The sequence below is a fragment of the Artemia sp. Qi Xiang Cuo genome, chromosome 8 (assembly GCF_049724085.1).
Source record: "Artemia sp. Qi Xiang Cuo chromosome 8, ASM4972408v1, whole genome shotgun sequence".
NCBI classification, from domain to species: domain Eukaryota; kingdom Metazoa; phylum Arthropoda; class Branchiopoda; order Anostraca; family Artemiidae; genus Artemia; species Artemia sp. Qi Xiang Cuo.
The window spans coordinates 62,335,540-62,362,555 of NC_142801.1; the positions used below are offsets into that span (position 1 = coordinate 62,335,540).

The following is a 27,016-nucleotide window of genomic DNA, read 5'->3' on the forward strand; positions in this document are numbered from 1 at the left end:
ATTTTGTGTGTTTTCGTAAGAAAATAGCTTGTCTTTAGCAAACTTAGCCATAGATAGTTGAAACTCTGCATAAATATCTTCATTTCAGCCTAATTGCGTAGGTACTCAAGGAATATTGAACATTTTTCTGATTTTGTGTGTTTTTGCCAGAAAATAGATTGTCTTTAGCAAACTTAGCAATAGCTAGTTAAAACTGTGCATAAATATCTTCATTTTTAGCCTAATTGTGTAGGTACTAAAGGAACACTGAACATTTTTTCTGATTTTGTGTGTTTTCGCAAGAAAATAGCTTGTCTTTAGTAACATTAGCCAAAGATAGTTGTAACTCTGAATAAATATCTTCATTTAAGCCTAATTGCGTAGGTACTAAAGGAATATTGAACATGTTTTCTGATTTTTTTTGTGTTTTCGAAAGAAAATATCTTGTCTTTAGCAAACTTAGCCATAGATAGATGAAACTCTGCATAAATATCTTCATTTCAGCCTAATTGCGTAGGTACTAAAGGAACATTGAACATTTTTTCTGATTTTGTGTGTTTTCGGAAGAAAATAGCTTGTCTTTAGCAAACTTAGCCATAGCTAGTTGAAACTGTGCATAAATATCTTCATTTTTAGCCTAATTGCGTAGGTACTAAAGGAACACTGAACATTTTACTTCTGATTTTGTTTGTGTTTTCGCAAGAAAGTAGCTTGTCTTTAGCAAACTTAGCCATAGCTAGTTAAAACTCTGCATAAATATCTTCATTTAAGAATAATTGCATAGTTACTAATTTAACATTTAACATTTTTTCTGATTTTTTGTGTTTTCGCACGAAAATAGCTTGTCTTTAGCAAACTTAGCCATAGCTAGTTGAAACTCTGCATAAATATCTTCATTTTTAGTCTAATTGCGTAGGTACTAAAGGAACATTGAACATTTTATCTGATTTTGTTTGTTTTCTCAAGAAAATAGATTGTCTTTATAAAACTTAGCCATAGCTAGTTGAAACTCTGAATAAATATCATAATTTTTAGTCTCACAAGTATGGTTTTAATTTTTCTATCTCCCACCGAAAAATTTAGAATTGAACTTTAAATTTCTTTATGTCTTTGTGAAATAAAGAAGTGAAGTGGAAGATTTTTGTTTTTTCTGGAGAAATTAGAATTGAAGTGTGTTCTTTGGTAAAGTTCAGAAGAGACATTGAACTTTCATTCACTTCGTTGAGAAAATTTTAAATTGAACTATAACTTTTTATCTTACATGAAAATATTCACTAGTATTGTAATAATTTTTTTATATTCCACATAAAAATTTGAATTTAACTTTAAATTTCTTTATTTCTGTGTGAAATAAAGAACTGAAGTGGAAGATTTTTTTTTTATCTGGAGAAATTAGAATTGAAGTGTGTTCTTGGGTAAAGTTCAGACAAAAACTTGAACTTTTCTTTACTTAGTTGAGAAAATTTTAAATTGAACTAGAACTTTTTTTCTCCCGGGAAAATACTCACAAGTCTGATATTACTTTTTCTATCTTCCACCAAAAAATTTAGAATTGAACTTTAAATTTCACTGTCCTTGTGAAATAAAGACATGAAGTGGAAGATTTTTATTGTCTCTGGAGAAATTAGAATTGAATTGTGTTCTTTGGTAAAATTCCGAAGAGAACTTGAACTTTTTATCTTCAGTGAAAAATTTGGAACAGTATTTTAAATTTTTCATCTCTTCGAGCCAGATCTGAACTAAAGTTGAAAATTTTTATATTATTTGGAAAAATAGAAATGATCAATGTCTAATTACTTTTTCATTGAGAAAATTCAGAAGAGAACTTGAACTTTCCTTCGCTTCGTTGAGAAAATTTTAAATTGAACTAGAACTTTTTATCTTCCGTGAAAATAATCACAAGTATCGTATTACTTTTTCTATCTTCCACCGAAAAATTTAGAATTGAACTTTAAATTTCTTTATGTCTTTGTGAAATAGAGAACTGAAGTGTAATATTTTTATTTTCTCTGGTGAAATTAGAAATGAATTGTGTTCTTTGGTAAAATTCAGAAGAGAACTTGAATTCTTCTTCACTTCGTTGAGAAAATTTTAAATTGAACTAGAACTTCTTATCTTCCGTGAAAATAATCACAAGTATGGTATTACTTTTTCTATCTTCCACCAAAAAATTTAGAATTGAACTTTAAATTTCTTTATGTCTTTGTGAAATAAAGAACTGAAGTGGAAGATTTTTGTTTTCTCTGGAGAAATTAGAATTGAAGTGTGTTCTTTGGTAAAGTTCAGAAGAGAACTTGAACTTTCCTTAACTTCTTTGAGAAAATTTAAAATTGAACTAGAACTTTTTATTTTGCGTGAAAATATTCACAAGTATGGTATTACTTTTTCTATCTTCCACCGAAAAATTAGAATTGAACTTTAAATTTCTTTATGTTTTTGTGAAATAAAGAACTGAAGTAGAAGATTTTTGTTTTCTCTGGAGAAATTAGAATTGAAGTGTGTTCTTTGGTAAAGTTCAGAAGAGAACTTGAACTTTTCTTAACTTCGTTGAGAAAATTTTAAATTGAACTAGAACTTTTTATCTTCCGGGAAAATATTCACAAGTATGGTATTACTTTTTCTATCTTCCACCGAAAAATTTAGAATTGAACTTTAAATTTCTTTGTTTTTGTGAAATAAGGAACTTAAGTGGAAGATTTTTATTTTCTCTGGTGAAATTAGAATTGAATTGTTTTCTTTGGTAAAATTCCGAAGAGAATATGAACTTTTTTATCTTCATTGCAAAATTTGGAACAGTATTTTAAATTTTTCATCTCTTCGAGCCAGATCTGATCTAAAGTGGAAAATTTTTATATTATTTTGAAAAATAGAAATGATCAATGTCTAATTTCTTTTTCATTGAGAAAATTCAGAAGAGAACTTGAGCTTTCCTTCACTTCATTGAGAAAATTTTAAATTGAACTAGAACTTTTTATCTTCCATGAAAATATTCACAAGTATGGTATTACTTTTTCTATCTTCCACCGAAAAATTTAGAATTGAACTTTAAATTTCTTTATGTCTTTGTGAAATAAGGAACTGAAGTTGAATATTTTTATTTTATCTGGTAACATTAGAAGAAGAGAAATTGAACTTTCCTTGACTTCGTTGAGATAATTTTAAATTGAACTAGAACTTTTTATCTTCCGTGAAAATATTCACAAGTATGGTATTACTTTTTCTATCTTCCACCGAAAAATTAGAATTGAACTTTAAATTTCTTTATGTCTTTGTGAAATAAAGAACTGAAGTGGAAGATTTTTGTTTTCTCTGGAGAAATTAGAATTGAAGTGTGTTCTTTGGTAAACTTCAGAAGAGAACTTGAACTTTTCTTCACTTCGTTGAGAAAATTTTAAATTGAACTAGAACTTTTTTCCGGGAAAATATTTGGAACAGAACTTTAATTTTTTTCATCTCTTTGAGAAAGGTCGGAACTGAATTTAAGAAAATTTAGAATTAAAGTGAAACTTTTTATCTTCATGGAAAATAATCACAATCATAGTATAAATTTTCCTATCTTCTATGGAAAAATTTAAAATTGAACTTGAAATTTTTATGTCTTGGTAAACTTAAAAGTGATATGGAAACTTTTTATTTCCTCTGGAGAAATTAGAAAAGAATTATGTTCTTTGATAAAATTCAGAAGAGAACAAGAACTTTTCTATCTTCTATGAAAAATTTAGAACAGTATTTTAAATTTTTTCATCTGTTTGAGAAAAATCTGAACTGAAGTGGAAAATTTTTATATTATTTTGGGAAAATATAAATGATCAATAGCTTATTTCATTTTCATTGAGAAAATTCAGAATCGAAGTTGAACTTTTCTTCACTTCTTTGAGAAAATATAAAATTGAAGTGAAACTTTTAATCTTCATAGAAAATAATCACAATCATAGTATAACTTTTACTATCTTCTATGTAGAAATTTAGAACTGAACTTTAAATTTTTTATGTCATGGCGAACTTAAAACTGAAGTGTCAGCTTATTATTTTCTCTGGCGAAATTAGAATTTAATTGTGTTCTTTGGTAAAATTCAGAAGAGAACTTGAATATTAACGGTCAAAGTATAGATTTTCCAATATTATATGGAAAATTTGGAACATAACTTTAAATTTTTTTCATCTCTATGTGAAAATTCGGAACTGAATTTAAGAAAATTTAGAATTAAAGTGAAACTTTTTATCTTCATGGAAAATAATCACTATCATAGTATAACTTTTCCTATCTTCTAAAGAAAAATTTAGAAAAGAACTTTAAATTTTTTATGTCTTGGTGAACTTAAAACTTAAGTGGAAGCTTTTTATTTTCTCTGGAGAAATTAGAAATGAATTATGTTCTTTGATAAAATTCAGAAGAGAACAATAACTTTTCTATCTTCTCTGAAAAATTTAGAACAGTATTTTAAATTTTTTCATCTGTTTGAGAAAAATCTGAATTGAAGTGGAAAATTTTATATTATTTTGGGAAAATAGAAATGATCAATAACTTATTTAATTTTCATTGAGGAAATTCAGAATCGAAGTTGAACTTTTCTTCTTCCGGGGAAATATTTGGAACAGAACTTTAAATTTTTTTATCTCTTTGAGAATGGTCAGAACTGAATTTAAGAAAATTTAGAATTAAAGTGAAATTTTTTATCTTCATAGAAAATAATCACAATCATAGTATAACTTTTCCTCTCTTCTACGGAAAAATTTAGAAGTGAACTTTAAATTTTTTATGTCTTGGGACTTTTCTTGTTCCGGGAAAATATGTGGAATAGAACTTTAAATTTGACTCTTTGAGAAAGGTCGGAACGTAAAAAGTTAAAAAATACCATGTTAAAAAATCCAAGAAAGTATTTACAAATTGGGGTGGGGACTCTTTGAGGTTGGAAAATGGGTTTAGGAATGACATTATGAATGGAACTTGTTCAGAAAAGATATAAAAAAGCCATAAAAAAGTATTAAAAAAATGGTGAGGGGACTCTTTGGGGGGCCCGGGGAGGGTGTTTGGGGGACCCTTGGGGGAGGGTGTCCCTTCTGTGTCTCAATGCACAAAAAATATTAAAAAAATGGGTAGGGGAGGGGAGGGGAGGAGGGGAGGGGAGGGGAGAAGGGGAGGGGGAGGTGACGGTGAGGAGTGGGGAGGAGAGGGAGAGGGAGGGGAGGGTGGGGGGCCCTTTGGGAGCCTGGGGGACCTTTGGGGGCCGGTGGAGGGCCTTTGGGGGTCCTGGAGGCCGGTTGAGAGCCTGGGGGACATTTGGTGACCGGGTGAAGGCCTTTGGGACCCCGGTGGTCTTTTGGGAGCTCGATGTGCCTTTGGGGGGCCTGGGGTGGGCCTTTGAGGGTCTGGGGGCCGGGTGGGAGCCCTGGGAACCTTTGAGTACCGGGGACTTCCTTCGGGGTTGGGGTGGGGGATTGGAACCCTTTGGGGTTGGGGTAGGGGACCTCACAACACTGTTCAATGGAACTTGTGTATTATAACGACCACACTCAAAAATCGTATTTTAAATCATCTTTTAAATCAACGTCTCTAACGGTTTCGCCGAAATAATTCCATAAGCTGTCTAAAACAGTTTCGCCCAAATAATCCCTAAAAGTAATTTCATCGTGTTCCTTTTGTTTGGCATCTCAGTGCTTTCACATTTCAAATTTCTAGGAAACCCTTTCCTACGTTAATCTCTTCATCTCATAAATTTTCCTAGCTAAACTATTATGGTTTCGTTAGAATATCAATTTATCTCTCCGACTTAAAGCTCCGTGAAGCCGTATTTAAAAATAGAATTTCTATCTCTTTAGACTCCCACATAATTCCAAGATAACAAGTGATGTCATTTATAATTCATGACACTAAAGATCAATGAAGCCCTATTTAAAAAATAGAATATTAATTTTTCTCTCTGACCTAAAGAACGTTTATCCCTCAGACCTAAGATTAAAGAAGACTTAATGTTTCTTAAGTCCACATACGTGAAGCCCTATTTAAAAATAGTATATTAATTTTTCTCTCTGACCTAAAGAACGTTTATCCCTCAGACCTAAGATCAAAGAAGCCTTAATGTTTCTTAATTCCCCCTTCGCGAAGCCCTATTTAAAAATAGTATATTAATTTTTCTCTCTGACCTAATGAACGTTTATCCCACAGACCTAAGATTAAAGAAGCCTTAATGTTTCTTAATTCCCCCTTCGTAAATCAATAATTCCCCCATCGATTATGTAAATCACCCCTCATGCCATTACACGTGGCCAAACAACAACAACAGATCGATTGACCTTGACCCCCAGACGTGAATCAATAATCCCCCCCTCGAGTATGTCAATCACCCCTCATGCCATTACTCGTGGCCAAACAACAACAACAACAGATCGATTGACCTTGACCCCCATTAGACTCGATCGATAATCCTTGAATAAATTATGTCCCGTCAGCATTAAACTAAATTGTAGATGGCAGCACGGTGTTCGTCCCGGGGCTTTAGGGTCACTTCTACTGTTGTGACGACACCTGAGTTTTTGTTACCAGACTTTTGAGCAATTTTTAACTTAATGGCTATCTTAAATTTTTTATTGGATGCATTTGGGTAAAAAGGGGCGGGGGGGGGGGGGGGTTCAATAAGAACAATATATTCCCCCAGGGCATAGCTTAAAACACCGGCCCTCGGGCCCTGGGGGGCTGTTTTGACCCCGAGTTGTCGTTATGTGGTATTTTAACTATTAAAAAAAAAGCTATGACAAAGTTCTTATCGGAGGGGTTTGAGGAAAAAGGGGCGTGGAGGGGGGGGCTAGGTGCCCTCCAATCTTTTTTGACTCTTAAAAACTGAGCTAGAAATTTTCAATTTCCAATCAAATGAGTCATATCTGAAGTTTGTACGATCATCCGTTGCATAAGACCAATATACGCCCCATGGGCATATCTTATAAAGCCTGACGCCGGGACCTGAGGGGTTGTCTCGACACTAAAATTTTCGTTATATGATATTTGAACTATTCTTTACTAAACGGCTATCTTAAAATATTTATTGAATACATTTGGGAAAAAGAGGTTTGGGGGTGGGGGGGGGGGGGGTAAGCTGGCTACCCTCCAATATCTTTTGACAATTGAAAAGTGAACTAGAACTTTCAATTTCCAATCAAATGAGCCCTCTCTGAAGTTTATATGAGCATTCCTTCCATAAGAACCATATATGCCCCAGGACATAACTTATAACTGCCCCTGAAGACTGCGGAGAGAGTGTCCTGCTAAAACGTATAATTTCCAGAATTTCAACTGGGTTGAGCAATATAGCTATATCAAATTTTGATTGGATGTGTTTGGGGACACGGTGGGCGTGGAAGGGGTGTCAGTTTCCTTAGAATCAGTTTCGACAATCAAAAAAGGAACTAGCCGTTTGAATTTCCAATCGGATAAGTCCTTTCTGAATTTCTACGACAACGCTGTCTATACAAAACCTTATATGCCCCCAGGGCATAACTTACAACCCTTGCCCTGAGGGCTGTGGGGGGGGGGGGGGGTTGTCATCCTCAAAGACCTGATTTTCCAGAACTTAAAACTACGTTGAATAGACTGGCTATATCAAAATTTTGATTGGATGTGTTTGGGGAAAAGTTGGGCGTGAGAGATGGGTTAGTTGCCCTCCAATCACTTTCAACTATTAAAAAGGGCACTAGCTCTTTGAATTTCCCATTGAATGAGCCTTTTTTGAAGTTTCTACGACAACGCCTTCCATAAGAACCTTATATTTCCCCAGGGCATAACTTACAATCCTTGCCCTGAAGGCTGTGGGGAAGTGTCCTCCTCAAAGACATAATTTCTATCTGGAAATCAACTACGCTGAACAAAATGGCTATTTCAAAATTTTGATTGGATGTGTTTCGGGAAATGGTGGGCGTGGAAGGGGTGTTAGTTGCCTTCCAATCACTTTCGACTATTAAAAAGGGTACAAGCCATTCCAATTTCCAATTGAATGAGCCCTTTTCAAAGTTTCTACGACAACTACTTCGATACCAGGTGCCCTTCTCTAAAGGAAAAAAATCATAAATAATATATTAAGCCAACATCGTTTTTATACGCCCTCAGAGCATAACTTAAAAACTCTTCCCCTTGGGGTTTTGAGGCATTGCCCCCATCAAAGACATATTTTCTATCAGAAAATCAACTACGCTGAAAAAAATGGCTATCTCAAAATTTTGATTGGATGTGTTTGGGGGAAGGATGGGCGTGGGGGTGGGGCTAGTTGCCCTCCAATCACTTTTGACCCTTAAAAAGGACACTAGTAATCTCGATTTCCAATCGAATGAGCCCCCGAAGTTTATACGAGCATACCTTCCATAAGAACCATATATGCCCCAGAGCAATACTTACAACGCTTGTCCCGGGCACGGGGGGGGGGGGTGTCGACACAGGAGTTTTTCTTATCTGACCTTTGAACTATTTTAACGAAATGGCCGTACGTAAAGGAGTTTTTCTTATATGATCTTTGAACTAGTCTTAACAAAATGGCCATCTAAGATTTTTTATCAGATGTATTTGGGGAAAAAGGACTTGGGGGGGGGGCAGTTGCCCTCCGATCACTTTTGAATCTTAAAAAGGGCACTAGAACTCTCGATTTCCAATCAAATGAGCCCTCTTTGAAGTTTCTACGACGACCCCTTCTATATGAAGTGCTTCTGGGAAAAAAATAAATAATAATCAAACAGTTCGTAAGTAAGGAGCGACCCGGCTCAATAGTAACCGAAACTCTATAAAACGGAATTTTGATACCAATAGAAATATTAAAAAAAACAAGGTTTTACGCTGGTTTAAAACATATAAGTTTCATTTAGTTTAATCCTACTAATTAAAAGTCACAACCCTGAGAAAATTTGCCTTATTTCCGAAAAAAGGGGAAAACAACCCCTAAAAGGCATTGAACTCTAGTGAAAATCACACATCAGATTCAGCGTATCAGAGAACCCTACTATAGAAGTTTCAAGCTCCTATCTGCAAAAATGTGGAATTTTGTATTTTTTTGCCAGAAGAAACATCACGGATGCGTGTTTGTTCGTTTTTTTTTTTTTTTTTTTTTTTTTTTTCAGGGCTGATCGTATGGATTCATTAGTCCTAGAATATCGTGATAGGGCTCATTCGAACGGAAATTGATAGTTCTAGTGCCATTTTCAAGTGACCAAAAAAATTGGAGGGCAACTTGGCCCCCTCCCAAACTCATTTTTTCCCCGAAGTCACCGAATCAAAATTTTGAGATAACCTTTTTGTCCAAAGTTGTCGATAATCTAATAAATTTTCTTTGTGTATCACTTAATCCCCAGAGTTCCTGGGGAAAAGGGCTGCAAGTCATAAACTTTGTCCATTGTTTACATATAGTTTTGGTTTTTGGGTGGTATACCGGTGTTTTCAGGAGGAATTTTTTTCTGGTGGGGGGGCGGGGTTGGAGTAGGGTTTCCGGGGGCGGATCTTTCCACGGAGGATATTTCCTTGGGGTAAGGAATATTTCCATGAAGGGGGCGCCAGATTTCCCAGCATTTTTTAAAAAAAGATCAGAAATTTAAAAAAAAAACAAGTTTTTTTAACTTAAAGTAAGGAGCGACATTAAAACTTGAAAGCAAGAGAAATTATTACAAATATAAAGGAGTTCGCTGCCTAGTCAATACCTCGCTCATTACGCTTAATTTTTTTTGTTCTTTGAAAAGAACTATCTATTCTATTTACATGGCATGTGTGGCTCTGAGGTTTTGTATCCCAATAAAATTCGAAAACTAACTTAATGGCTAAGGTATTGTCTAGGGGGCAAAATCCATAGTATTCGGAGTAAAAACAAATGAATATGGAAATTCGTCACGTGAGCTAACTCTCAATTTGTGTCAGAACTAAATTTTCAGAATGCCGATTAGCCAAAAAAGGAAAATTAATATGCGAATTTCGTTTCAATTCTTCATGTACGATGAGCCAAAATCAAAGCTGTTTTAATTCAAAAGCGTTCAGAAATTAACTAAAAAAAACAAGTTTTTTTTAACTGAAAGTAAGGAGCAACATTAAAACTCAAAACGAACAGAAATTATTCCGTATACGAAAGGGGCTGTCCCCTCCTCAACGCCTCGCTCTTTACGCTAAAGAATGACTCTGTCTCACAACTTTATTTTTTAAAACAATAAAAAACTTTCTCACAACTCTATTTTTTTAAACAATGAAAAATTTTAGCGTAAAGAGCGAGGCGTTGAGGAGGGGACAGCCCCTTTCATATACGGAATAATTTCTGTTCGTTTTAAGTTTTAATGTCGCTCCTTACTTTCAGTTAAAAAAAAACTTCTTTTGTTTAGTTAATAATAATAAAACATTGGAGCCGTATGGCCTTTACTATAGGCAATGCTATAGCGTTGCCTATATTTTCTGAGCGATGCATAATCCCTTGGAGCTTAGCTATACAAACCGTTTATTTTTTGTGTCGTTTATTCCATATTTCCTTACGGACCAAAGCAATACCATGCAAAACAATAACCTTTGACATTTGAAACAACCTTTCCATAGCTACATTTTGGGCCTCTTTGGGCCAAAATTGTCGTTTTGCACCGCAAAATGGCAGAAATGAAACTTTACCGTGACGCAGTCTCTTTTTTGGCTTGAATAAGCTTTCGTTGCAATCAAATAGAGTCCTTTTATTACAACCACTGGGTTCATTTGAACAACCCAGAAAAACAAAACAAAAAAAAACACTCTCATTAAAAATAAATTTTTAAAAACTTTCTAGTAAAGAGGTTTTCAAAAAAAAGTAAAGAGCTAGATTAAACGAAAGATGAGCAAATATAAAGTTAAATATTTTTTTAACCGTAAAAAAAAAAAAAAACACCATTAAACAAATGAAACCCAGAACAACCAGACATTACAATAAATAACCAATTCAAACTAAAGTAAGCAGAAACTACCCCAAAGAGGAGTAGGGATGACGCCCCCTGTGTCTTCTTTTAATTCATTTATTGAGTATGATATTTATTTCGAGCTATACATTTTTGTTTCTCATACCATAAAAAAAAAAAAAAAAAATCATAACGAAAACTACTGAAATAAAACAAATGAGTATCGACTGACAGTTTAATATATATACAAGGATATTCATTCCTCAAGGCCTTCGTAATTTTGTATTTTTCATAGGCAACGCATTTGCGCTGCCTAAGTAGAGAACGATGTTGGCACAATGTATTATTATATATTTTTTTCCCTTTAGAACAGGGCACTTCGTATCAAAGAAGTTGTCGTAGAAACTTCGAAAAGGTATCTTTCGATTAGAAATTGGAATGGCTAGGTCCCTTTTTAATAGCCGAAAGTGATTGGACGGCAACTAACACCCTTTCGACGCCCACCATTTCCCCAAACACACCCAATCAAAATTTTCAGAGACCCATTTTGTTCAACGTTGTTTAAAGATCTGGAAATTATGTTTTTGAGAAGGACACTTCCCCCACAGCCCTCAGGGCAAGGTTTGTAAGTTACGCCCTGGGGGCGTATAAGGTTTTTATAGAAAGAGTTGTTGTAGAAACTTCAAAAACGGTTTATTCGATTGTAAATTCAAAGGGCTAGCGGCCTTTTTGATAGCCGAGGGAAACTAACCCCCCTCTCACGCCCGCCATTTCCCCAACACATCCAATCACCATTTTGAGATATACATTTTGTATAACGCAGTTGGAAGATCTGCGAATTATGTTTTTAAGGAGGATACTCCCCCCCAACGCTCAAGGCAAGGGTTGTAAGTTATGCCCTGGGGGCTTATAAGGTTTTTATAGAAAACTTTGTCGTAGAAACTTAAAAAAAGACTCATTCGATTGGAAATTCAAAGGGATAGCGGCCTTTTTAATAATCGAAAGTGATTGGAGGGCAACTAACCCCCCTCTCATGACCAACATTTCCCCAAACATATCCAGTCAAAATTTTGAGATAAACATTTTGTTCAACGTAGTTGAAAGGTCCAAAAATTATGTCTTTGAGGATTAAAACTCCCCCCCCCCACAAAGCCATCAGGGCAAGGGTTGTAAGTTATGCCCTGGGGGCATATGAAGTTTTTATAGAAAGTGTTGTCGTAAAAACTTGAAAAAGGACTCATTTCATTGGAAATTGAAAGCGCTAGTGCCCTTCTTAATAGTTGAAAGCAATTGAAGGGCAACAAACCCCCCTCTTAGACCCACCATTCCCCCAAAAACATGCAATCAAAATTTTTAAATACCCATTTCGTTCACCATAGTTTAAAGCTCTGGAATTTAGGTCTTTGAGGATGATAAGCCCCTCACAGCCCTCAGGGCAAAAGTTGTAAGTTATGCCCTGGGGGCATATAAAGTTTTTATAGAAAGCGTTGTCTTAAAAACTTCAAAAAGGGCCCACTCGATTGGAAATTGAAAGGGCTAATGCCTTTTTAATAGTTGAAAGTAATTGGAGGGCTCCGAACATATCCAATAAAAATTTTGAGATAGACATTTTGCTCAACGTAGTTGAAAGTTATGGAAATTAGGTGTTTGAGGATGATAAGCCCCTCAGAGCCCTCAGGGCAAGGGTTGTAAGTTATGCCCTGGGGGAATATAAGGTTTTTATAGAGAAAGTTGTCTTATAAACTTAAAAAGGGCCCACTCGATTGGAAATTGAAAGGGCTAGTGCCTTTTTTAATAGTTGAAAGTAATTGGAGGGCTCCAAACATATCCAATAAAAATTTTGAGATAGACATTTTGTTCAACGTAGTTGAAAGTTATGGAAATTAGGTCTTTGCCAGCGTTGCTGTAGAAACTTCAAAAAGGACTCATTTAATAGGGAATTGAGAGGGCTAGTGCCCTTATTAATAGTCAAAGGCGATAAATGTAATAGAAGCCTGAATAATTGTACTGCGGGTGGTATCTGCCTCCTTGTTGCCGAAAAAACAGGACTGAAATTTGTTTCAAAGCTTCGTTTAAATAAACTGATTTGTTTCCTTTATCATAAACTTATATACAGTGATTTGCAAATTCACATCAGTTATAATGAAGGACGGGACGTTGGGTCAGTTTGTACGCGGGGTGGGGTGGGTTGGATCAGAAAATTTTCTGGATCACAAGGTCCGTTAAATTGGAAAAAGGAGCTTTTCTAAAGAACTAAAAATTTTAGCTTAACGAGCCAGGAGTTGAGGAAGGGGCAATCCCCCTTATATACGGCATAATTTCAGTTCGGTTTAGGTTTTAAAGTTGCTCCTTACTTTCATCTGAAAAATGTTTTTTTATTTAATTACCTTTACTAAAATCGTTTTAGTAAACGAAAGTTTTATAAACACGCTCTCTGTCTGGTTTTTGGTGGGTAGGAAAGAATTGAGACTAAAAATTTTAGAAGGATAATGAAATACGTCTGTCAAATAAAGTAAAAGTATGTAAAATGAAAAAGATAAAGTAATTACAAACAAAATGCACAAAACAATAGCCTACTAATGACAAATAAGATAGGAACTCCTGGAGTTCAGTTTTATTGAGCAATGCCGATATTTTGGACGGGTATGATTGAGCAATATCGATACTTTTGAATTTGGTATCAAACTCTGATAAATTTAATGTCTCCAGATTCCATAATTGTAAAAAGTAAAGCATTTTAAAGGCGTTTGTTCAATGTAAAAAAAAAAGGCTGGAAGTGTTGAATGTTACTGAGCAATATTTATATTCTTAATTTCATTTTGAATACGGAAAACCGATATATCTGACAGCTTTGAGCTTTATAAATATAAAAACTTAAATCTTTTTCGGAGTAAACAACTACATCAATAATCACTGAAATCTGAAACAAATAATAAACACAAAAAAACACGCATCCGTTCTGAGGAAAATACAAAATGAGAAAAACATTTCTTATTACAGTAGCGATATTGGCTCATGAGTACTCAGACAGGCTGAATTTGATGGCGTATATTTTATGAGGGTTGCCCCTTCTTTAGATTTTTTTTTCTAATATAAGAATAGCTTTTGATGTTTAACTTCAAACTGAAAAAATACATATTTGGAGTCACCATAAAAGGCTGATTCTTTGATATAATGTTATAAAAAATTAGGTTCTTATGCTTTTGTAATTGATAATGTTCGCTTTTAGCTTACCATTCATTACCATTAGAATTTTTTTTTCTTTTTTTTTTTTTACTTGCTGTTATGCTTCCATGGTTTTTCTTTACTCTGCTCTTTTTTCTTTGATTTCCTCATAATTATTTAACACTCCCGATTTCTAGGGGGGCCAAGGCTCCTCTTGGCCCCCCCCCCCCCCCTGCGGGTACCCATGCTATGGACTGTTGGTTTTGGAAACAAACGTCTAATATATGTGTTGAAAATCTGCATAACCTTTGGGGTTCTGTAGGACTTACGGAATTTTAACCTCCATAATGTAGTAACCTTGAGTATAGGCAAATATTAATCAAGTATCCCTCTCAACATACCTTGGGAAAGTCAACTTAATTCCCTTAGCCTTTCCTGAGATATCGTAGATACACCCTTTTGACAACCTTGGATGGACATAGTGCATTTTAATTTAGTTCAATTTCAATTCAACATGCTCTATCAATTTTGACTTAATACCACTAGCTGTTCACGGGATATCGCAGATATACTCTTTGAAAAAAAACTAGACACGCATAGTGTCTTTCGATTTAGTGTAACATCCCCAAAAACATACACTGAAGGTTACTTCAACTTCATACCCTGGGTTTTCATAAGATTTTGCACAGACATTCTTTGGACAATCCCCTCAACTTTCCCTGAATGTTTCAAGTTAATACCCTGTTCCATTCTTGATATTTTGCGCCTATGCCATTTTGATAACCAGGATGTACTTAAACCTTTTTGATTTAGTTCAAAAGTAGTAGCAGTAGTAGTACTAGTAGTAGCTGCATCAGTAGCAGCATTGGCAGTCGCAAATAGTCACAGCTGTAGTTACAAGTAGCAACAATCGCATGTAGCCGCAGTTGCAGTTCCAAGTAGTTGCAGTAACAGTCAAAAGTAGTCGAAGTCACTGCGTCAAGTCTTGGCAGTCATAGTCGTAAGTAGTTGCAGTCACAATCGTAAGTAGCTGTGACGTAAGTAGTTAGTCCTGTCAAATCTACATTTTGTCGCAATCATAGTCTCAAGTAGTCGCAGGCACAAGCAGTTGGAGCCGCAGTCACAATCACAAGCAGTCTCAGTCGTAACTGGTCGTAGTGGCAGTAGTAGGAGTTGTAAAAGCCTTGAAAGGTTGATTTAATACCCTCACCATTCCTGTGATATTACTGATACGCCTTTTTGACAAAATGCTTGCATAAATTGCGTTTAAATTGTGTTCATAATACACCCCAAAATCCCCTGGAAGTTTCACTTTTGTCCCCTTTGCCATTCCAGATATTTTGCAGATTCACCATTTTAACATCCATATTTAATTAGAGACGCTCTTTAACATGCCCCGAAAGTTTCAACTTAATCCATCCCAAAGATATTACAAGTACGCCCTTGTGACAAACATGGATGGGCATTGATATACCCCTTTATACTAGATAGACCCCTTTTTACTAGATGGACATGAATATAGCCATTTAGAACTAAATGGAAAGCGAAAGCATGGGATGGCTGGCCCCCATTGCACTTCCTGGCTGAAGGGCCTAGAGACGGAGATCAGCACCACCGGTGCGGACCTTAAGGGTCTAGTGCCACATCCTTTTTTCTACCACTTGCATGTACACAGTGTGTTGTGATTTAGATTAACACCCCCCTCAAAATACCCTGAAAGATTTGACTTAATACTCTAAGTCATACCTTAAATGCAACCTGCAAGCACATGGTGTTTTGATTTACTTCAACACCACCCTCGCCATCCCTGAGAGTCCTACCTGAACACCCTCAGCATTAGCAATAGCAGTGGTAGTAGCAGAAGTAGTATTCACATAGTGCCTTCTTGGTTAGTTTAACATCCCCTCATCTCATCATACCCTGATAGTTTCGACTTATACTTAGAACCATTTCTGAGATACTGCTTATACGCCCTTATGATAACCTGTATCTCATAGTGTGCTTTTATTTAGTTCAGCATCCTCCTCGACAGTCTCTAAGAGATTCACCTTAATACCATTGGCCTTAGTAATAGTAGTATTAGAAGCAGCAGTGGTACTACTGGTAATAGTAGCAGTAGTATGCACATAGTGCCTTTTTATTAGTCCAACATCCCTCTGAACATGCCCTGAAAATTTCAACTGAAAACCCTAAGTTGTTCCTGAGATATTACTGATAAGCCTTTTCACAAAGTACCATATACATAGCGCTTTTCGATTTAATTCAATATCCCCCTTAAAAATTCCATGAAGATTTCTCCTTAATATTCTTAGTTTTAATAGTAGTAGATGCAGTAGGAGTAGTAGTAGTACGTACATAGACCCTTTTGGTTAGTTCAACTTCCCTATCAACATGCACTAAAATTTTCAACTAAATACCCAAATACTCTCAGCTGTTCCTGGGACATAGCTGTAACGCCCATTTGATAACCTGAATTGGCATTGTGTGTTTTAATTTAGTTCAACATCCCGCTAAACACTCCCTTAAAATTTCACATTAATACCGTTAGCTTGAGTAGCAGTAGTAGTACCAGTTGCACACTCCCTGAATTCCTCCTCAACACTCACTGAAAGCTTCACCTTAATACCCTTAGTAGCAGTAGTAGCAGCAGCTGTAACTGTAATAGTAGTTGTAGTACTAGTTTTAGCAACAGCAGTATGCACATAGTGACCTTTTCGTTAGTTCAACATCCCCTGAAAGTTTGAACTTAAAACCCTAAATCATTTCTTGGATACTGCTGATCCACCCTTTTGACAACCTGCATGCACAAAGCGGGTTTTGATTTGGCTCAAGGCTCCTCTAAACGATCCCTAAGAAATTTTACATTAATACGCTTAGCCTCAGTAGTAATAGCAGAAGTAGCAGCAGTAGTGCCGGTAGCAGTATGTACGGAACACCTTTTCGTTAGTTCAATATCCCCCTCAAAATGTCCTGAAAGTTTCAAATTAGTACTCTAAGCCGTTCCTAAGAAATTGGTGATATACTCTTTTGGCAACCTGCATGCTGCTAGTGTGTTTTGATTTAGTTCAACATCCCTGTAAACATTCCCTGAATACTTCGCCTTCATACCCTTAGCCTCAGTAGCAGTAATAGCGGTAATAGTAATAGAAGTAGCAATAGTGGCAGCATATACATAGTGCCTTTTAGTTAGTTCAATATCACTCTCAACATGCTCTGAAAGCTTCAACTTAGCACTCTAAGACGTTCCAAAGGTATTTTTCATAAGCTCTTTTAACAACCTGCATGCACATAATGTGCTTTGGTTAAATTCAAATTCCCCCTAAACGTTCTTTGAAAGTTTTACCTTAATACCATTAGTCTCATCGGTAACAGTAATCTCATTAGTATTATGCATATAATGAGTTATGGTTAGTTCAACATCCCCCCCCCCCAACATACTCTGAGAATTTCATCCTAATGGTCAAAGCCGTTCCTGAGATATTGCTGATACACCCTTTTGACAACCTATGTACAAATAAAATGTTTTGTTTTAGTTGAACATCCTCTAAAAACATTCCCTTAGCGTTTCAATTTAACACTTTTAGTCTCAGCAGTGGTATTAGTGGCAGTATGGACATTGCGCTTTTTGTTTTGTTTTTCAACATCTCCCTCGATATACCCTGAAAGTTTCAATTTAATACCCTAATCAGTTCGTGGGACGATGCTGATACGTCCTTTAGACAACCTTCATGCACAAACTGTGTTTTGATTTAGTTCAACATTCCTTCAACATTCCCTGAAATTTTCACCTTAATACCCTCAGCTTTAGTAGTTTTAGTAGCGGTAGAGTTAGGACTAAGAACATGTAAACATTGCTTTTTGGTTAGTTCAACATCCCCCCCAACAGGCCCTTTAAGCTTCAACTTAATATGAGAACCCACATGCACACAGTGTTTTGATTCAGTTCAACTTTCTCCTAAATTTCCCGGATATTTCCACCTTAATATCCTTAACCTTAGTAATAATCGTAGTTTTGATAGTAGCAATAGTAGTAGTAACGGTAGTAGCAGCATCAGCAATAGTATACACGTATTGCCTTTTGGTCAATTGAAAATCCTCCTCATCATACCCTATACGTATCAAATTAATACTCTAATATATTCGTAAAATATTGCTGATAAGCCCTTTTGACAACCTGTATGCACATAATGTGCTTTGGTTTAGTTCGACACTCACCATTATGTTAATACCCTTAACACCTTTAGCCTTGGTAATAGTTGCGGTAGAGTAGTAGTAGCAGTAAAAGTAGTAGCGTGATCATAATGCCTTTTGGTCAATTCATCATCTCCCTCATTATTCCCTGAAAGTTCCAACTTAATGCCCTAAGGCTCATGGTATTAAGTTGGAACTTAGGGCCTAAGCCATTCCTGAGACAAGCCCTTTTGACAACCTGTATGCACATAGTGTGTTCAACACTCCCCTCAACATTCCATGAAAGCTTCACATGAATCTCCTTGATCTTTTTGGACAGCAAGGATCATGCCCCCTTTTCCGATAGCAAAATACCATATATAAAAAGTGTGCGAATTACATAACTCACAGCCCTTGTCTCAAGGGTTGTGGTGGATAGGTGTCATCTCCAGAGACATTTTTATTAGACCTTTTGAGAGATTATTTTCTCAAAATTTGATTAGGTGTCTTTGGGGAAAAAGAGGCACGAGAGGGGGTTGGTTGCCCTTCAATCACTTTTGACTCTTAAAAACGGCACTAAAACTTTGAACTTCCAATTGAATAAGCCCCTTCTCAAGTTTATACAACAACTTCCATAGGAAGTATGTAAGTGAAAAAAAGTAATAAGAGTCCAAATCGCTCTTTACTAAAAGGTTTGTGTCACATTAATACTGTCTTAACTGTTATTACTTGTACTGTTTCTTTTTTTTGCCATTTTGTTTTTAATTTTCAGCCCCTTTGTAAAACTAAGCTATTTTTTTAATAATAAGGTTGATTTCCGCTTGGATTCCTAATCATTAAATATTTGCTTTATTAAAGTTAAACCTGATCCCCCCCCCCCAATTGACCCCACTGTTTTAGTGCCTTAAAATGCCACATTGTTTTGTTTTTAGTTTTGGTCCAAAGTCGCTCTATCTTTAGCAGGGATAAACAAATTTTGTTTCATTATTTATTGAACATAATAAAAAAAAAAAAAAATAAAAAAAAAAAAAAAAAAAAAAATAAAAATCGATACTGTTTTGAAACGCAAAAGAACTTATAGCCTTTTACTAATGATCCGTACCATGCAGTAGAAATCCCATTAAGAAGTGCATTTAGAACTATTAAAAAGCTATTGGTTATCCAGTTTAGGGTTCTAGGGACCTTGGAATTCGGGAGGCAAAACTACCCGTAACCTCAGTTCATGAGCCATAACCAGTACCATTTAATATACAAAACATATGGGGGCGCGACTTTTCTTTTAAATATTACCTTAGGAAAGAAAAAATATACCTAATTTGAGTTTTATATTTATTGAATGTTTCTGTTTGAGAGATTGTTTTCCTTTGCTCGATAAAATAGATGTTTTCGCTTGAGGCCTAGTTGCATATTCGGCCTCCTTGTCAATTGTTTGAATGCTGCCATCTACAACTTCCATTTTTTTGAGCTCGTCATTTTCTTTTCTAGCTAGATTGCCCTCTTCTTCTTTCGTCTTCTTGAGATTTGCTTTTTCTTTACGATAGGCTAACTGGACAGTCGGATCTTTGAACTCTTCACAAAGTCTTGCTAGTTTTTCTTTCCTGAAATAAACCATACCTATAAAAAACTTTCCTGCAACTTCAGGAAACTTGAAACTTCAGGTCTCCAGTTTTCCTTTCCTGAAATGAACCGCAGGCTACCTATAAAACCCTTTCCTGAAACATCAGGTCAACTTAAGAAAACCTGAAACGTCAGGTTGGCACCCAACCGCCATTTCAACGCCCATTGTACGCCAGAAAACTCCTGAAACCAGATCCGAAGGAAAAACTTTAATGTAATGATTTTCAGAAGCAATGCTCCAGCGTCACTTAGGTAAAGAGCTATACGCCTCCCATGTAATATTCTTTTTTCTCGACGTTTTGCAGAATGAATGATCACAGAAACTTAGGAGGGGAATAATTTTAATTTTGAAACTTTTAGTAGCTTACCCTTTTTAAGGGTTGAAAGGGATTGAAGGATAACCAGCCCCCTCCCTATGCCTTTTTTCTACCCAGGCCTCCGAAAACCAACATGATATATCGTAAAAAAAAAAAAATTAAAGAGATAGTCCTTTCGTTAAAAATTGTCGAAGGGTTCAATAAGCCTGACTCCGGGGATGACACGATCCCAAAGGCTCCTGGAGCAAAGACCGTAATTATGCAAATTTTCGGTTGTTTACAAATAGGCTTTATTAGAAAACTAATAGACGAGTTTATCAAAACCAAGGACGGAATCGTGGTTTCAGTCTAAATCGAAAGGCCCGGGACCCCCCCCCCCTAGTTTAACTAGTATCGAATGGGGATAGTTTTACGAGGGGAAATGACAGTGAAAGCTAAGTGTGATATATTACTTATGTATTTTCCTTCCATGATCAGAGACAACGCTATAGCGTTGCCTATAGTAAAGGCCATACACCTCAAATGTTTTATTATTTTTTCTAATTTTTTTTTTCAGAGGCATTTCATATAGAAAAGGCCGTTATATAAACTTCAAAGGGAGCCCGTTTGAATGGAAATCAATAGTTCTAGTATCCTTTTTAAGGGTCATAAGTTATTGAAAGGCAACTAACACCCTTTCTACACCCATTGGCTAGCCCAGCACCTCTAATCAAAAATCTGAGATGACTATTTTGGTCAACATAGTTGATTTTCAGATTGAAATGATGTATTTGAGGAGGACACTTCCCTCACAGCCCTCAGGGCACGGGTTGTAAGTTATGCCCTGGGGGCATATAAGGTTTTTATAGAATGCTTCGTTATAGAAACTTCAAAAATGCTTGTCGTAGAATGATTTAACAAAAAGAACGGATTTTTGGAAAACAATGGGAGAGGCCTAGTTCAATCACAAAATAAAAGTTTCTAACCATTTTTTTAAGCTTTAAAAGGATAGTTCTTAATCGGTTTTCAAGCAAATCAAAAATGCCACAAAAAAAGGCCGCTGCTGGGTAGGTTCCTATATATTTTTCAGCAATACCTAGTCTAAATATCATTTTGCGCAATTCTATCGGTTCCATGAGGAAATCGTTATAAAAAAAACGCCTTATGCTTTTCAATCATATTTATAGTAATTTGCTCGTTAATTGTCTTTGAAAAGTGTTTAATACAGGAGATATGTAAATTTGATCCCCCATCACTTATGCCAGAAATCCGGCAAAGGCAAAATTTCGTCAAAATCCTGAAGGAAGGGGGGGGTGGGATTGGACACCCTGAGCCCTTTTTTTTCTCAAATAACTGAAAACGATAATGAAAACTGAAAAATCAGCCATATAGCACCATAAAGGCAAAGACATACGAAAGAAAACTGACCCATTTCTGTGAATGCTTGAATTATGCGGGTTTATCTTAGTTTTGACAATAATTTTAAAGAAGCTAAATTGCAGCCGGGGGGGGGGGCAGTTGCCCCATTGCAAATTACGCCCCTGGGTCAAATCGATCTCAGAGTCGTAATCCAAAATTTCGTCAAAGGTCAATTAAGGCTTTTTCTAGGAGGCACTTACCGGTAAGGTGATTTCCGGTCATATATTAACTCAGGTAATCCAGAAGCAGGGTTACCCCCTAGTGATTCATCATTATTTCTAGTGATTTAAAAAAATCACTAAATCAGCACATAAATCACTATATTATTAAAGAAAATCACTAAACCAACCAAAAAGTCACTCCAATCTAGTGATTTTTCCTCAGCGGGTGGCAACCCTGTCCAAAAGCACTTGGCAGCTCAAGGCAGAATACAGAATTGAAGACGAATGTTAACACATTGGACTCAGAGCGTAGAAATATCGGGCTAACACTGCGATATAGACATTCTAGGACAAAAATTGAGCAGTCAAAGCTAGCCACGCCTACATATAGCCCCGAGGAGCAAGGGAAACTGAAAGGAGGCAGACTTGGGACAATTTAACATAAAAACACAGGGAAAAAATTACATAAGTGCCACTTTTACCAGACGATGATGCCAGTGGCATCCTCGAAATTCTGTCTCCAAATGACAGGTCAAACTTTTCAAGCGTTTGTTCCTAATTTATTGCTTGGGTTAAATTAGAGTATGGATAACATACAGAGTGGGAACTGGCGCTAGTGTCGACAAAAAAAAACTATAAACGCCATCTAGTTTTTTTTTGCGTTTTTTCAGTGTTATAATGAGAATAATTAGTTTAGTTAGTGTATTTCTAAAACTAGGGTAGTAATAAGTGTCTGATCTCAGTACCTGACAAAAAAAACCATTGCAGAGCTAGAAAGTGCCAAGTCAATAATCTGACTTAAATCATAAGTCAATAATATGAAACAGGATTATCAAAATATATGTTACAGTATATAATACCCAATTTTATATAAAACGATTTATAAAGTAACATGATCAAGTGGTTACATTTTAAAAATATTTCAGTGTTCAATTTCTAGAATATTCGATTTAAGAGTATCAATTAGAATTTAATTAGATTTAATTGGCGTACCCAATTAATTAGAACAAGGAATTAGAATACCCATTAGAATAGTTGAACAGTTGAATACAAAACTGGAGAGTTAAAAATTTGAAAATGTAGAAGGTGAATGGAACAAGTTTAGGAAAACAATTTGTGAAGTTGCTGATAGTATCTTAAGGAAAACAGTAAGAAACGCAGCTAGGAATATTAGTGGAAAAGCTTTATGTTTAATAGAGAGGAGAAGGGGCTTGTATAAGAATTATCTGAGTGATAGATCAATGAAAACAAGAGTGAGGAAAGCATTAAAATATGAACTAAGGACGCGCAGTGGAGATCATGGATAAAATTGCCGAGGATCTGGAATATGCAGCTAGACGGCATAATAGTAAAATATTGTACTAACCTGTTAATAATTTGAGAGGGAATAGTCAATCGGGACTTGTCCCAGTTAAAGAAAGGGACCAAAATTAGTGATAAGGAAAGTGTTAAAGAGAGATAGGCAGAACATTTTTAGGGTGAGCTAAGCCGAGATAGAGTTGCAGGAAAAGATAATAAAAAGTTTGTGATACCTTGGACGTGAAGGAAGAATTTGAGACAGTACTAAAAGGATTAAAAAATAATAAGGCCCAAAGTGCTAATACTGTGGTAAATGAGTTTCTTCAATATGGTGGCTCTGAAGTTAGATATATGTTAGTGAAAATTATGAATATGATTTTTGAAATAGGGGCAGTACCTAGCGATTTTAGGAAAACCTTAATCAAACCACTGTATAAGAAAAGTGATAAGGTTGAGTGTGGTAATTATCGAAGCATTAGTCTGGTCTCTGTAGTTAGAAAATCACTTAGTAATATTATAATTTTTAGACTGAGAGATGTTGTAGACAAAGTGATAAGAGAAGAGCAGCATGGTTTTAGAAAGGGTAGAGAATGTGTTGACCAAATTTTCTCTCTTAGATTACTAATTGAGCAGTGCCTGAGTTATCAAACACCTTTGGTCCTCAGTTTTATAGATTAGCAAGCGTTCGATTGTGTTGGTAGAAGAGCTTTAACAAAAGTCTTATCCTTGTATGGTATACCAGATAAATACGTTAAAGGGATTAGTTTTATGCACGAGAATAACACTCCTGCGGTTAAAGATTAAGGTTAAGGAAACGAGGTTAGCAACTAGTTTCGTATTAAATCAGAAGTTAAGTAGAGATGTGTTCTATCCCCCTTTATATGGATCATTTTGATGGGCTTTTAAGTCGCTAAGGCTAGGAATAAGTGAAGATGAAAACATGACGTTATGTAACGAAAATATTGATCAGGTGGATAGCTTCACTTACCTTGGTAGTATTATTAGTAAAGACGGTGGGAGCAGTGAAGATGTTAAAAGTAGAATAGCCAAGGCTCAGGGTATTTTTTCACAGTTTCAGGGTTCGGACAGGTCGGTTCGTTTCAAATTGTAGGCTCTGTCCTATTTTTATAGGATTTCCCCGCCCCAAATATAGGCCAAATATAGGATTCGGAAGTCCTCGGGATCAGATCTGCGGTAGATGGCGTGGTATGCCTGGTCACATAAATTCGTCATTTCCTGAGTTTTGCATTTATTTATTTTTTTTATTTTTTTATTTCAAATAAAAAATGTACAAATAGTAAAAAACAGCAAAAAATCAGATACACATACTGTGCCAACGATTGACTGATACAGGTCAAATATTTGGAATCACTCTTGCAGCTTCTTGGGCATCAATTTTGATATGAGGTCATTTTTTCTCTTTGCAAGTGACTGATCCATTCTCACAGATCCCACCATCTACTCTCTTTCACTTGTTCTGGATTTCACAGCTCCTTCGATCAAAGAAACAGCTAAGGCAATGTTTATGGAACTCTTGGACTCGGCAGCCTTCTTCATTCTGTCGGTCGCTTCCTGAAGTAGAGTATCTGCTACTGTTCTCTTTTTTTTTTTTCGCTCTGATGCTCTAAGTTTTATCCTTTTGCTTTCCAGGTCTTCTATTTCTTTCTTTTTGTCGTGGACCTCCTGCAACTTCCGCTTGCTGTTCTCTTCAAAAGCTGCTTTCTCCTTCTCGGATAGCTCTTCTTCTTTCTTTTCATCCAGATATTGTTGATACTGAGACCGTGCGGAACGTGCAAGATTCAACAGCTCTTTTGTAATAACAAACCGCTCTGGTTTCCCTCCATAAAACCTCAACGTGTCATATACCATGAGTCTCGCATCCAGAACGCATTCAGATATCAAGGCATGGTCTTCACCGAGAATCCTACCAGAACGCGAGAACCCACGTTCAACATCTGTGCTGCCATGCGCCAACGTCAGCACCGCTTTGATAAACTTGGCAAGTTCCGGGTGCCTGCTGTCCCCACGCTCATTCCCCAGTCCAAAATAATGGCTCCAAGAATGATCGATCCGAGTAATGTCCTCAGGGGGTCCAGTTTCCGTTTGCAAAAGCAGCCACTCAGCATGGGCGACGTCTGAGCTTACTCCAATCGCAATGTCGCGTGCTACAACGGCTTTGTCTGAAATGCTTCTTGAATACTTCATGTTGATCGGACTCAAACAGCGTAAAGCCTCTAGAAAACCATCCTTTTCCAGAGAACATTTGTTCAAAATAAGTCGAATACCCGCAATAAAATGTTTTCGCAAATTGACATAGAAAATGGCCTTGTCTTTCAGTGTTGCTTTCTCGCCGAAAGCTCGTTCCACATTTTCTGAAACTATAGGCTTTTCTGCAAATTTTTCAGCAAGGTTCAACATTTCTGGTGAGAAATTTTCAGTCTCGGTCAAGATATCTGGAGTGAAGACCCATCCGCAAAGCGTCACAACTAGTCTTTTGATCTCTGAGTGCAGAACATGAATGAGAGGTCTTCTTTCTGGAACAGTTGGGTGAAACTCACGAACAGTTCTGCTGAGGCTAGAACAAACTCGAGTTGGGCCTTCATCGTCGCACTTTTGATATAAGCCACAATCTTCAGAAATTTGGGAGTAGACAGAAGATTCTTCAGTTATTTCTCTCTCGGCACGAAGTTCAGGAAGTACTCTAGGATTGCCGGCCACTGCTGCATGATTCTAGCGAGGGCACGTCCGATAGTCAGTCAGCGGCTTGGGACATGCTTCATGAAAGCATTCTCTGGCACTCCCCCTTTCTTTTGGCACTTTCAATAGTCTTCACAACGTGCAGGCCAGCCGCCAAAAAATGAATACACAAGAATAACATAGTAGGAACTTTCTTCCCCGAACACCTGAAGACCTTTCAAGAAAGCGTTATGAATTATATGGATGTTGCAAGTACCAATGTTCAACATTTCCTTTCCTGTCACTTTCTTTTTTTGGCATTGAACTTGTTCCAAACGCTTTTGTTGACGTTTGGTCCGTCACTTCCCAGCGTGATCAGTTTTTCAAGTGGCAGCTGATTCTGCTCAATGGCTGACATAATCTTCCTATACGGGTCATCACATGTGACATGGCCCATAAAACTTGTGCACAAATGTCTGCTCTGGATTTCGTTTCCATATGAGGACCAATATCGAACACGTATCTGTAACTCTTTCATACCAGCGTTGTTGGTGGTCTCGTCATATTCTAGCACAAAATATGACTGAATGTCCTTCACAAGCATTTGCTTACAGTAAGGATGCAGCGCATCGGTGATCAGATACATGAGTTTCTTTGCACATAGGGACTTTCCGTCGGGGATCTTACCGAGAAACATTGCATGGAAGGTTGTAACAATATGGCCAGAAGATCTAACAGACATGGAACTCTTAATTATCTGAAGTGCCCACATTAACTCAGCTTTATAAGCGGCATCAAGCTCACAAAACATACTTGTACCAACTAATGGTTTGTCCTTAGTGGTTTCATCAACTTAAGAGTGTCCGGTCAGGTGACGCTGTAGTGGATGTAGTTGAGCAGTAACTGCGGCTTTGTGTTCTGCAGATCGCACATGTTGGTTTAGCTGAGCAACCCCAGCTGTGCAACCAAGATTTTTCAAGCAGAGTTCGCAAAAGAACGAGTACTGGTCGTTCCCAGTCTTACACCATTCGCCAATCTTTCTACCGCTGCAATCCGTCTTAGCAAGCCATGAACTATTGAACTGGATAGGCCCCATACTCAATTACCAAGCATCACCTGCAAAATAGCATCACACGATTAAAAGGCCATAAAAAGAAAAAATGTGGATATGTCTGAAACTGGGCCGCATTCGCATCAGCCTTTTATAGCGTTCAGCCAGGAAACGCATGAGTCGCAAGAACTCACAGTCTCATTAAGCAGAGACTGCTAGCCTATATACTTATCTTCTGTCATTTCGGACAGGCCCAACATGACAAAAAACAGAACATAGGCTACTAAGTCAACACAACAGCATAGCTCAGGCAG

General features: G+C 36.6%; 1 protein-coding gene across 1 annotated transcript in view; it reads right to left on the reverse strand.

Moving 5' to 3' along the window:
* The window catches only part of LOC148949675 (uncharacterized), a 177,707-nt gene that overhangs the window by 18,872 nt on the left and 131,819 nt on the right, over positions 1 to 27,016 (reverse strand). The window contains exons 10-11 of the mRNA XM_089092753.1: positions 19,495 to 19,781; positions 16,556 to 16,669 (exon numbers count right to left, since the gene is read on the reverse strand). Coding sequence (XP_088948879.1) covers positions 16,556 to 16,669; positions 19,495 to 19,781 — 401 coding nt within the window. The remainder of the gene's footprint in view (positions 1 to 16,555; positions 16,670 to 19,494; positions 19,782 to 27,016) is intronic.